Source organism: Mercenaria mercenaria, chromosome 15 (assembly GCF_021730395.1).
Source record: "Mercenaria mercenaria strain notata chromosome 15, MADL_Memer_1, whole genome shotgun sequence".
Classification (NCBI taxonomy): Eukaryota; Metazoa; Mollusca; class Bivalvia; order Venerida; family Veneridae; genus Mercenaria; species Mercenaria mercenaria.
The window spans coordinates 26,646,775-26,661,106 of NC_069375.1; the positions used below are offsets into that span (position 1 = coordinate 26,646,775).

At 34.2% G+C, this 14,332-nt stretch overlaps 1 protein-coding gene across 1 annotated transcript in view; it reads right to left on the bottom strand.

Annotated features, from left to right (window-relative positions):
- Positions 1 to 11,386: 11,386 nt before the first annotated feature.
- The window catches only part of LOC128548982 (uncharacterized), a 46,868-nt gene continuing 43,922 nt past the window's right edge, over positions 11,387 to 14,332 (bottom strand). Inside the window, exon 10 of the mRNA XM_053524840.1 lies at positions 11,387 to 12,099. Within this exon, the coding sequence (XP_053380815.1) occupies positions 11,402 to 12,099 (698 nt within the window). The 3' untranslated portion in view covers positions 11,387 to 11,401. The remainder of the gene's footprint in view (positions 12,100 to 14,332) is intronic.

Genomic DNA, 14,332 nt, shown 5'->3' on the forward strand with positions numbered 1-14,332 from the left:
CATTGTGTTGTCTTCGACACACTCGACACTCTCTATATTATGACAATCTGTCGAGTTAAATATACGTAAATGCAACATAAATCGGAATGATTTCTCAATACGGTATCCAAGTACGAGTGTTGGCCTCCCTGTATAAGGTCCTCTCTCACAGTTGTTCTAGCTAAAAACAGAAAAAAAATAGTTTTAAGCAACTTCTCATGAACCGCTTGGTCTGTATCACGATTATAAGGTATCGTGCAATATTTATTCAAATGAGCGGTAGGGATAGAGTGCGAAATGGACTCCATTTCGCAAAATGGACTTTACGTCTACGAAATGGACTTTTTTTTTTTTAAAATACGGCTTAAATTTCAAATATATATGTATTTTCTTAAATGATTCTGATAGAGGATAGTTTCACCTACATGATGTTTATTTTTTATGGTAAATTGGCCGGGTGAATAAAAGAAATTGTACGATTTATCAAGACCGCGGCCTACGAAATGGACATTTTCATACAGAATCTTATACAAAATGGACTTTTATTTTTTAAAATACGACTTAAATTTCAAATATATCTGTATTTTCTTAAAGGAATCTGATAGAGGATAGTTTCACCTACATGATGATTATTTTTGTATGGTAAACTGGCCGTTTCAAAAGTGACCAATACTTTAACCTATCATATCTTCTTATGAAAATACAAATTTCATCAAAATTAAACCCACAGTTAAGAGAATAAAAGTCCATTTCGTAGAAGTTTGGCGCGAAAATGTCCATTTCAGAGGACGCGGCCTTACTAACTTGTAATATTTTGGTTATAAGTTACAAAATAATTTATAAAAGGTGACCAATATTTAGTATTACCTTTAACCTATCATATCTTCTTATGAAAATACAAAAATCATCAAAATTAAACCCATAATTAAGAAAATAAAAGTCCATTTCGTTGAATTTTGGCACGAAAATGTCCATTTCGGACGACGTGGTCTTAATAAATTGTAATATTTTGGTTAAAAATTAGAAAAATATATTATCAAAAGTGACCAACATTTAGTATTACCTCTAATCTATCATACCGTTTTATAAAAATGTATATTTCATCAAAATTAAACCCATAGTTAAGAAAATAAAAGTCCATTTTGTAGAATTTTTGCACGAAAATGTCCATTTCGAAGGACGCGGTCTTAATAAATTGCAATATTTTGGTTATAAATTAAAATAATGATTTTTCAAAGTGATCAATATTTAGCTTTACCTATTATCAATCATATCTATGGAAGAAAATACATATAACTTTTTCATTAAAGTCACAATTAAGAAAATAAAAGTCCATTTCGTAGACGTAAAGTCCATTTTGCGAAATGGAGTCCATTTCGCACTCTATCCCTACCCTTCAAATGAGAGCTAAAATAGAACTGTCTTTAAAATCTGTAAAAAGATTCATTGGAAGCATTGAATGCAACCAAGCAGAATAATAGCAGACTCGGTTTGATTGCGTCTGTTCATGAGAGGTAATGAAATGTGCAACACACGTCCCCCAAGCACCGGCTTAAGCGGAACTCTATTACACATATATTGAATAAACTCCATGATCCCAAAGGACCAGAAAATATAATAAACACCTTTATCAGATGAAGCACTGTATAGATCTTCATTAATCTTGGTCTGTGGCATCGCTGGGGAGTATCCTCCACCTTCTGTTCAGGTAGTGACGCTTGGTCCGTTTTAAGGGCCACAAGAGCTAAATATGTAATACCGTTAAAACCTTTTCCTGATGAACCACTTGATGGATCCTAAACAAAGTTGGTCCGCAACATCATTGTAAGGTCTCCTCCAAACTTTGTTCAAATAGGGACACGTTCCCATTTGAGGGAACACTAGAGCTAATATTAGAAATGCTTTTTAAATGACTTGTCATGAACCACTTGATGGATCTTCATCGAACTTGGTATGTAGTATCATTACAATACCTAATGCAAAGTGTGTTTACATTGTATACTTGGTCCCTTTTAGGGGCCGCTTGAGCTAAGAATAGAAATACCATTTTTTGTGTGTTTATGACGTCATTTACACACTGCTGAATGTTTTATTTAGCAAATAACCTTTTAAATATATTAATTTCATATATTTCTTGAGTGTAAGATGTAAAACATGGTAATTTCTTTCATTATAGCTGGAAAAAGTAGAGAAATTATTTTACAGAAATAAGTAAATATAGTTCAAATACGTATCTAAAATGTTAATAAATCCACCATGTTGTTTTTTGTTGCCATGGAAACAAATGACCGTCATTTTGATCAAATATTTAAATGCTCATAACTGTCTCATTTTTAAGCCAATTTTGAAAATTCTTTCACTCCATTAAATGATTAAAGAAATCATAGAAGATGGAGTTAACATGAGAACAGCATTGCCTTTCTCTTTAAATGACCTTTTCTGATGAACAACTCGATAGATCTTAATTAAACTTGTTACATAGCACCATTCCAAAAACCTTTACATGACTTCTCCTCGAGAACCGCTTGATGGATCTTCAGAACTTCGTCTGTTGTATCGTTTTCAAATCATTTCCCAAGTTTGTTCAAATGGGAGCATTTGGCCATTTTTATAGGGCCGCTGGAAATAAAAATAGAAAAAGAATCTTTAAATGACTTCTTCTTATAAACCGCTTGAATGTTCTTCATCAAACATGGTGTGTGGCATAATTATAATATCCTAACCAACTTTGTTCGAATTTTGAACTTGGCCCTTTTTACACTAGAGCTGAAAATGGAAAAGAAAACTATAAATGATTTCTCGTCAATCGCTGGATCGATTTTCTCAATTTTGGTCTTTAGCATTTTTGTAATGGTACCACTTGGTCTTTTTTATGGGAAAATGAAGCTAATGATATTTTTGAAACAATCTTTTAACATAAAATCTGTTCTTATGGTTGCGCATATTTGGGTCGTCACAACAAAACATAGGGGAACATCTTTTATTTTATTTCATCAGCTGCTTAAAAGATGTTCAACAAACTTGGTCAGAAGCAAAGTTTGATGGTCAAGTTCCTTTTCAGATGAGACTTAGGCTCATTTGGCAATATAGCAACTTTATAGTAACCTTTTTGATTTCTTAAAAAAATCTCTGAAACCAAGGAAGGTATTGCATTGATCTACAAAACAGGTTGAATGGTTTATGAAAGTCCCATAATTCTTATTTTGACTTTTCACTTTTTGCAATTTGAAAATGTCCTTATCAGTGAAACATATGTACATTGTATATTCACACAATGCGGGATCATAATACAGTTTTATATAAACTCTGAATTTTTCCCAATTTTCAACTTCCGGGCAGAGTATTGACTAAACGTTTTTATCCCTTAAATAACCCTGAAACCAAATTGAATGAAGGTATTTTACCAGAATCTGTTAGCTCATGAGGCATTTAACAGAAGTCTTATAACTCTAGACTACCTTCCCGCCCCGCCCCCTTCAAAGAAAAAAAAACTAACAAAAAACCAATTGGGGGAACTTAGAGTGGCTCTTGTCCGTATGTCCGTCCGTCCATGCGTTTGTCCGAATTTGTGTTGTGCATATCTGGAAAAAGTATATGACCCAGGGTCTGCAAACCTCACATGATTGTCATTCAGTATGAGAAGATTTGCACCTTGTATTTAATTAGGGATTTCACACAACCAGTAATCACACCCTATAAACGACTGTATTCCCCCTTCCTCTTGCGAGGGATCAAAACAATAAACAGACACACACAAAGTAAGAATCGTCTTCAAATTCCCTATCTGGCTTTACACTGTATGTGTATTTAAGTTAAACGATAAGTCTAACATACATATGTGTATTTGGTGATATAATAGATGAAACTGACAGGTAATGTTTAAAAAATGTTCACTGATCACACTCATTGCATGAAAATTCACTCGACCAAGTCACGAAACTGATTAATATCACGCCAAATTGATTTGTAATCGAATTATCCATGATGTTTTCTGTAATAAGTATACATACTCCATAAATATATGTAAATAAAATGTTCCGTTTCTGTTGCGTTTTTGAATGAAATTGATTTTTATCTAGTCGGTGAAAAACATTTACTGTATGCCGACTTGCCAATTTTGATATTTGATCTGAATGCGTATTTGCGAGTGATACTGTATTCCATCTTGCGAGTACAATAAGCGATTTATGTCCTTAAAATGCGTAAATGAAATAAAAATAAAAAATATACATACAAAATTGTTTCTTTTGATCAGCCGTCATGTTTATAATGTTATTTAATACCGAACCCCCATGCGATGCTTGTACTAATCCATTGGGGGTGGGATGGAGTGTCTGTGACTCGCTATCCTACTTAATTAAATAATGAATTGAATGCTTAAGCGTCGTTTACATGCAAGTGTTCAGTGTTAATTTCGCACACCTATACTATCATAAAATACCAATTAGAAACTGAATGTATACACAGGGTCTCTACTATGTCTTGCAAGAAATTAACCGTCGATGGAAATCAGACGTAGATATGTTACCTGACGATTTCAAAATATCGATGAGATGAGACAGGAGAGGACTATAGGTTGACCCCTGTCTGTCTGTCTGTCTGTCCGTCTGCAACAAAATGATCCTCTGATTAAAAAAAAACAAAACAATTTCACCCGCAAGTATCCCGCGAATGGACGTATAAATAGAAAAGGATAACGAAAACATTATCGGAAAAGTCGATTTAGTCTTTATTAGTAATTCAGAGTTTACTGCATTGTAAATCAGTCAACAAGATTCAAAAGTAGTACAAAATAGTTGAATGCCCTAATGGTTTAACTACCCGATTCCCACTTCCTCAATAATAAAATAAACATGTTATCGGTCGTGTTTACTACCTGTCAAAATTTACCGCTATTTCTCATGCCAGAAATAATTTACATTTGATAGTGATAACGCACACACGCCGGGAATCTGTCCTTGCGGATTTGGTCGTTTTCATTGCTAGGCCTTGCTCAATCCACTTCCGTTGTTTTAAAAATTGCGTGAGTTGTACCTCGTCTTTGTTTCAGTATGATCGGCAAATTCCGACATTTATATCGAAAGCTATTTGTTATTTGGTAAGTATAAATGTATGAGAAATGATTATCAAATCACAGCGGGTAGTCGTGGGAAGGCATTAGAGATATTGCCATATTTATGACCGATAGAGAGTTAATAGGCTTTTCCTTTGATTTTATCTGGTGACCTAGTTTTTGACCCCACTTGACTCAGATTTAACGTCATCTATATATTATCAAGATTAATATTAAGTTTCATTACGATATGGTCATAGATGTGACCTCTAGAGTGTTAACTTGCTTTTCCTTTGATTTGACTTGGTGGCCAAGCTTTTGACCTATCTGACCCAGATTTGAACTCGAGCTAAATATCACCAAAAACACATTTTGAAAAATGTTTCATTAATAAATGGTCACAAATGTGGCCTCTAAAGTGTTAACTAGGTTTTCCTTTTATTTGACCTGGTGACCTAGTTTTTGAACCCAGATGACCCATTGTCGAACTGGTCCAAAATTTTATGAGGGTAATATTCAGACCAAGTTACATTAAGATTGGACCAAATTGTGATCTCTAGACTGTAAACAACCTTTTCCTTTGATTTGATATGGTGACCTAGTTTTGGAACCCAGATGACCCAATATCGAACTCGTCCAAGATGCTATTGAGGGTAACATTCTGACCAAGTTTCATTAAGATTGGACCAAAAGTGTGACCTCTCAGTGTTAACAGTCAAATTGTTGACAGCAGACGACAACGATGGACACATGGTCCCAATATAAGGGAGTACTATCATTAATGTATAATAAAGGGAGAGCGCGAAGATTTGAGATACTGGCGACCTATAACCCTACTTAATGTTGATTATAGAATTGTGGCAAAATGTCTTTCGGAACGCTAAAAACCTATTTTACCATATTTAATCAATTCTGATCAAAAAGATATAGAGCCTCTGAGGGCAGAAATATTAACGAGGAAAATAGATACATTCAAGATTTAATTAATTATTGTGATAATGAAAATCAAGACGGGCTTATCATTTTTCTCGATCAGGTCAAAGCGTTTGATCGGTGCGAATGGAAATGGATTGATTTATGTTTACAAAAATTTGGATTTGGTCAAAACTACAGAAACTGGGTCAACATGCTTCTTGAAAACTCAAAAGTGAGTATTCAGTGTAATGGTTTTATGTCAAGTTTTTTCACTATCACGCGTTCAATAAAACAAGGTTGCCCATGTGCACCTTTTTTATATATTCTACAAGCAGAACCTATGGCCTGCAAAATACGAAATAATAACCGAATAGCAGGCATCCAACTTCCGGTACTTGATGGTGTCACCCATGAAGCAAAAATAAACCAGTTTGTGGATGACACGCGGTGTAGCGATGCTCCAAACTTTTAGAAAAATACACTGTAAGTTAAGCGTTCATAATTAATCAATTTTATATCAAAATAATAAATTAAAAGTTATCAATTAATTGCTTGTTTTATATCCTTTCCATTGATCAAATAATTATTGATATCATTTGTGTTTTAAGAAAGTTTAAGCCGTTAGAAAAACATCACTGTTAACAAAATAACATGGACGCTCGGCGTCTGCCCACCCGATCTTTGTCTTATCAGTTCTTAAAATAGAATATACAACGGAATTGTATACAAATACGATCTCTCCTATTGTTCGCGAAAAATGAAGACTCTTTGTACCATATTTTCAAAGATCTTTAACTATATGAACACGCGTCTGGGACAAAATTAAACAAAGAAAAAACTACAAGTCTATTTATTGGCAGATGAAAAGACAAAACTCCAAACTATAGAAATAAATTGGACAAAGTCTTTTGTTAAAACGCTTGGCATTCATCATGGTTACGGCACTGACAATGATGACATCTGGATAAAAAAATCCATAAAATTAAATCATGTCTAGAAGTTTGGAAATCAAGAGATCTCACTTTTAACGGAAAATCATTGATCATCAAAACTTACGTTTTTTCAACTATAATGTACGGACTAGAAACACGTGGTATACCTGAAAGAAACGCAAAAGAAATAGAGCAAATAATTTTCAATTTTCTTTGGGATAATAAAAAGCCCCTAGTTGCAAAAAATACACTTAAGCGTGAAAAATATTCCGGTGGTCTCAATCTTTTTAGTATATCAGACCTGAGCATGGCTTTAAATATAAAAATGTTATACAAGATTTTGCATGCAGATGTTCAAAATTGGAATGTAATAGGAAAGTCTGTGTTGTCTGCACGAGATAAAGAATATTACCAAAGATATTTTATATGTACATGCTCATTTTTTGATAAATCACTTTTGAAAATCCCGGTTCATGTTTTTTACATGCAAGCAATAAAAAACTGGTGTGATTTTCTCAAATGTTTTGAACCGTTAAAATCGGACGACCTCTTAAACTGTAAATTATTTGGAAACCATAAAATTTTATCACGCAGTAAGCCACTGTATTTTAAGTCCTTTTTGGAAAGTAATATTGTTACAATTAAAGACGTCTGGGATTGTTCAAATAGAAATTTTATTTCAGAAAGAGTCTCAGCTTCTACGAAAACTAGAGATGCTTTTGAGAAAAGCGCATGTCTCCCACAACTGCCCCTATGAAAAATGTTAGTTTCTCTAGATGTTTTAGACGAGTGGATCCAATTAGATGGTCTGGATGAGTGGATCCGATCAGTAATTCAAGGGCCATAAATCAAAAGTGCTTGGGCGGATTTGGCTAGTTATCGAACTTGGGTAATGTCTTATGGCCAAACACATTTTGTTCAAGTTTGGTGAAGATCGGATGAGAAATGTTCGACTTAGAGAGCGGACACGAGTAAACAGACGGATTTTTTCGGTAATTCAAGGGCCGTAACTCTAAAATGCCTGGACTGATTTGGCTAGTTATCGAACTTGGCTGAGGTCTCATGGTCAAACACATTTTGTTAAAGTTTGGTGAAGATCGGATGAGAAATGTTCGACTTAGAGTGCGACAAGAGTAAAAAGGCCGATTTTTCGATAATTCAAGGGCCGTAACTCCAAAATGCCTGGACCGATTTGGCTAGTTATCGAACTTGGCCGAGGTCTCATGGTCAAACACATTTTGTTCAAGTTTGGTGAAGATCGGATGAGAAATGTTCGACTTAGAGTGCGGACAAGAGTAAAACTGCCAATTTTTCGATAATTCAAGGGCCGTAACTCCAAAATGCCTGGACCGATTTGGCTAGTTATCAAACTTGGCCGAGGTCTCATGGTCAAACACATTTTGTTCAAGTTTGGTGAAGATCGGATGAGAAATGTTTGAATTAGAGTGCGGACAAGAGTAAAAAGGCCGATTTTTTGGTAATTCAAGGGCCATAACTCCAAGACGCCTGGACCGATTTGGCTAGTTATCGAACTTGGCCGAGGTCTTATGGTCAAACACATTTTGTTCAAGTTTGGTGAAAACTGGATGAGAAATGTTCGACTTAGAGTGCGGACAAGCTTTGAGACAGACACACAGACAGACAGACACACACACACACACAGACTGGAGTAAATCAATATGCCTCCCACACCACTGTGTGGTGGGAGACATAATAACTCCACTAACTGGATTGCAGAGTGGATGAAACTTAAATCCAGCATACCAAAAGAATTAACGAATATCTTAAAGTTAGGTTCCCAAATACAGGTTAATAATCAAAATAACCGAAATATCATTTTGTCCCAAATAAATTTAACTGTCTGTACGCGAAATGGAAACGTAATTCAGCCTAGTAAATTGCAAACACGCGACAGTTTAAATTTATTTGTACGACATAATCAACCAAAAAAACTTCATACAGAACAAAAATGGGAAGAAAAGTTTAAAACTACCAGTGTTTTGATAAATTGGAATTGTACTTGGTCAAATTTGTACCGCTGTTATTCCACAAAAAAAGCTAAGCAGTTCCAATGGAAATTTTTACATAATTGTATTTTCACAGAAAACAAACTAAGTTTGATGCGTCTCTCAAACGGTATTTGTAACATGTGTAAATTTCACAAGGAAACATTAATACATTTATTCTGGGAGTGTGAAAAAGTAAAACCAATCTGGAAATATATTCAAACAATATTAGATGAACCATTTAAAATACTGAATATTAAAAATATTTTTTCGTTTGAAGACATCGCTTTTGGACTTTCTTCAAATAATGTTAATTTAATCAACACGTTTATATTAGAAACTAAATGGCACATTTGGAAATTTCAGAATTTTCATAAATTCAGAGCTGAATTAGAAACCCCTTCACTTAAGAATTTAAAAATGTCAATAATCAACACCGTAAGACAACAAATACAGTATCAAAACACGACTAATGAAAACCAACAAGTGGTTTATTATATAGTAAATACAAAATGTTCTGTTGAAAAAGAATAATAAAGAAGAGAGTAAAAGAGGAAATTAATGTAAGACAATCTGATTTTTTTTATTGATCTCTTTTTTTAATAATCAGCACTAATATGTTCAAAGTGAAAATAATGTTGAATTCTAATGTTTCTAATATTTCAGCTTTTCTTCTAATTCACAAGATTATAAGGAATAAGTCAACATTCATATACCATTATGTGTGGTATACAAATACCATTATAACAACTGTTTTGTATATATGTCAGTATAGTGTATCATCATTGAAAAATAACGATTTTCAAATTCAACGAAGATCTTGGATTGCATGCCTCAAATCTTGATTTTAAATGTATTTTCTTACTTTTCGTTTTGTATTTATTGATACTTATATTAATGGCATGTTTTATGTTATTACATTAGTGTCACTGAACTGTGATTTTTCTTCTTAAATATCAGCTAGTTAATTGTTGAAATGAAACTTAAACTTGAATCATGGTATGATAAAATATTTGTAAGCTTGAAAACATTTAGACAAAAGAAACTTCGTCAAATTTTACTTGTCATTTCGTTTTCGAACAAGTTCTATTTCACTGGCGAAGTAACTATTATCTTTAATTACTGAATTTATTATTCATATGTTTGTATGAATTGGTAATTTAATGTCTTCTTCTATGTTATTGTCTTGTAAATGTTGATACCTTATAAAAATAAATGGGGTTATCCCAATTGGTAGCCCGAAAAAAAAAAAAAAAAAAAAAAAAATTTTTTTAGAAAATGGACGGACACACGACGCACACCGCACGACGGACATTGAGCGGTCACAATAGCTCATCGTGAGCCTTTGGCTCAGGTGAGATAAAAATCATCATAAATGCTGTGATAAACAGATGGACCTTGACTGTGCTTACTACTAAAAAGATTTCTATGTGACATAAATATGGCACAAATGCCCATTTTCTAAAAAATCTGTGACTTCAGCAGTATTCAGTGACATGATTTAAACACTAGAATGTTGAAGCCCAAAGGGCAACAATGTCAATCGTTTGTTGACACACTGACTGAACGACTGAAACATTTCAGCCAATTAAAACAAGTTCTATTTCAATACCTTGACCCAAACCAATGTTGTTAAACAGAAACGATCATCCACATAAAATCTTAACCAGTAGAGATAGGTAAAAATAGACCTGAATTTAACGAATCATCTATGTTGTACCACAGAAAATTGATGATTTTTTCTGTATGGCCAAAAATAAAAAAGTTACAAAATAAGCAAATAAATTATGTTATATTTCAGTCTAATTTGTAACTGAAATTACTTCAATTTGTTTTAAAACCATTTTCATAAAATTGAAACATTCCACGTTTTCAGTATGTATGGTGTATTTTTGAAGTTTCAGCAGCCATATTGCTGGCCATCTTGAATTTCAGCCATTTCCCTGCACTTGCAATTTGGCATCAACTAGTTCTGAAAACTACAGGGCCTAATAAACATTCTAATATATAGTTTGGGATGTGCACATTTGTAGACCGCCTTAGTCTAATGAAGGTGGACTTGTTTGTGGCAATATTATAGTAATGCCACAGATTAAGCTTGATGAAGATCCTTCAAGCAGTTTATGAAAAGAAATTGCTAAAATGTTTTTTTTCTATATTTAGCTAAGGTGAGCTAAACCATATGAACAAACTTGATATAGGTCCATGCCATGATGCTACTGACCAAATGTGATGTAATTCTGACTAGTGTTTTCAGAGCAGAAGATGTTACGGTAAAAATGTTGACGCACGATGAGGGACTATGGATGCCCGACCATCCACCTATACTAACTGCTCACCTTGAACAAGGTTTAGGTAAGCTAAGAACTGAGATATGAACCTGCTAAAATCATTAACTAGGTGTACACTTATGAAGCTATGCTGAAGCCGACGCGATACCTCTGGTGGCTTTTGTCATGGCAAGTTTTAAAGTTAAAGTATAATTGAACGCAAACACCACCTTAAAATGAAGTGATTTACATACAATACACACCTTCACCAAATAGATCTTTTGCAATTTCCCGAGATTGTGAGTTTATCCAGTTAAAAATTTCCTTCATTTTTGCACCTACTTCAAGGCGGTAATTCCTTGGAAACTGAGGTTTCATCAATTCTGGCAGACTGAAGTAGAAATCTGGCAGACCATGTGTTAAGATCCCAACAACTTGAACAGACCTTTCATTATCATTTGTCAATGCTGGAGCTCCCGATGCCCCATGCTCCATATAGCAGTCAAATATTAACTTTGAAGATTGGTCATAGCCTTGGTAGCCTTTGTCAACCAGAGCTGAATTTCGACCTATCCCATGTAACGCCGATTTGAAATAATTTATGTTTTGCTGTAACCAAGCCTGAGCTGACAGAATTCTATGTGAATTTGGATGAACAATCTCGCACTTTGGATCTAAACATTTTTTTATCTGACCTGGATGACCATATCCTATTAAAGAAACGTTGGTTACCCCACTTTCGGCCTTGCATAAATTCAGTTTCATCGGTAAATTCGACGGGTTCGTTACTTCCAACACGGCTACGTCTAAATCTACATTGTAGATGAAATCTCTCTTCAACCTATAAGGCACCATTGGAGGTGTTAAAGGCGACTCATTGAAATTTATGTATGTGTCTGTACTGTCTAATAGTGCAACATCCGAAACACCTGTCTTGGTGGGATCTGTGGATGAGAATATTTGTGTTAATCAATGGTAATAATAAGTGAACAGATTTGTTTTTATTTCTGAAAAACTGAAATACCAGTAAGTTATTAGACAGATTGTATTATCAAAGATGTTCCAAGAACGATGGTCCTTGCTTTCTTTTCACACGCTTTGTTTCAAAGAAATAGCAGTTATGTACTGATATACCCAGAAATTATGACATTTTATTTAGCATTTTTTTTACCACAATGAACCAAAACTCTGTGGAAACTTTCAATTGAATATTCACTCCTACACATCAATTTCCACTAAAATGTTGTAATGTAACCAATTTGTATCGAACAAGAAGGGAATTAATTCCATCTTGATTTCAAACTGTTTTTAGTGCTATTGAATGTGATCATACAAAGCCCAAATAAAATCTATACCTTCCACTGTTTTTATGCATCACATATCACTTTTTATTAAAACATCTCTCTAATCAGGAGATGCATAAAGGATAATTGTTTGTTTTAGTGTACAATTCACATTTCTTTCACAGAATGTAAACCAGATGTCATATTTTCCTGAACGGCATTGTCAAGAAAGGCAATGTAAGATCTAGTGACCACGCTATAGATATTATGTAAGACCAGGTGATCATGAGTAAAAGATATTTGATCTTGCATGTAACACAAACAAATTTTCTATTTTTTCATTGGTTATAACTAAATTTTTATTTTTTGTATATTTGTTTGCTTTTTACATTCATTTTTTACAGTGAATTGAGCAGATATGTTTCAATAAGGCAAAGAAAATCTCATAATTATTTATATAATGTAATGCAAATGACTGAAGTCAAAACAAGAAGGCCATGATGGACCTGAGCTACTCATCAGACCTTTTTTTGTTTGTCATTGAATATATGTCATGCTGACTCCATTTCCAAGATGTCCAAGATTTCATAAAGGCAAACATAGATTCATAAAGCTTAGGTTAAAAAAATAAGGTTTTTCTATTATCTGACATACAGCTTGATTTTTTGAACACTGATGACCCAGTTTGGAACTTGACCTAGATTTCATAAAGACAAACGTTCTGACCAGGTTTCATACACATAAAGTACAAAATATGACCACTAGAGTGTTTACAAGATTTTTGCATAAAAAGACTTTGTGACCTAATTTTGACCCCAATGATCAAGTTTTATAAAAACATTCTAACAATGCTTCCAAACAATCTTTTCACAGATTTCATTAATGTATATGGTCTCTGCAGTGTAAACAAGGCAGTTGGTAACACCGATGGATGCTCCCCGAAGCAAGTATAAAGATGGCCCTAGGTCGCTCACCTGTGTAACACACCATAACAGTGTAAACATGTTTTACCTAATGATTTCATGAAGACAAATATTCTGAACAATTTTCATTAAGATTGGACCAAAAAACATGGCCTCTTGAGTGAAAACAAGCATTTTCTTTGATTTGACCTAGTGACCTAGTTTTTTACCCCACATGACCTAGATTCGAACTTGTCCAAAATTTCATGAAAATAAATATGAAATTTTGGGAAGATTGGAGCAAAAAAATGGCCTCTAGAGTGTATACAAGCTTTTCCTATGATTTGACCTAGTTTCTGACCCCACGTGACCCAGATTTGAAATCATCCACAACTTCATGATAACAAACATTCTGGCCAAAATTTATGAAGATAGAATCGAAAATGCCCTAGGGTGTAAACAAGCTTATTCTTTGATTTGACCTGGTGACCTAGTTTTTGACCCCACATGACCCAGATAAAAATTCATCTGATATTTCATGGAGACAAACATTCTGACCAAGTTTCGTGCATATCAAATGAACAAGAGTGTTAATAAGCATTTCCTTTGATTTTACTGGGTGACCTAGTTTTTGACCCCATATGACCCAGTTTCAAACTTGGCCTAGGAATCATCAAGATAAACATTCTGACCAAATTTCATGAAGACAAGAGCTCGTCGAACACGAAATGCCCCACTTGATGCATTCAGTAATTGCACAAGGAACAGAAATTATTTGCTCACTGTAAACAAAAATTCTACTGTTCTGGTTCAATGTGACATTGACCTTCGACCTACTGACCTCAAAATCAACAGGTGTCATCTGCTGGTCATGATCAACCTCCCTATTAAGTTTAGTGATCCTAGGCCAAAGTGTTCTCAAGGTATTGTCCAGAAAGGGTTTAACTGTTCTGGGGCAATATGACCTTGACCTTCAGCCTACAGACCTCAAA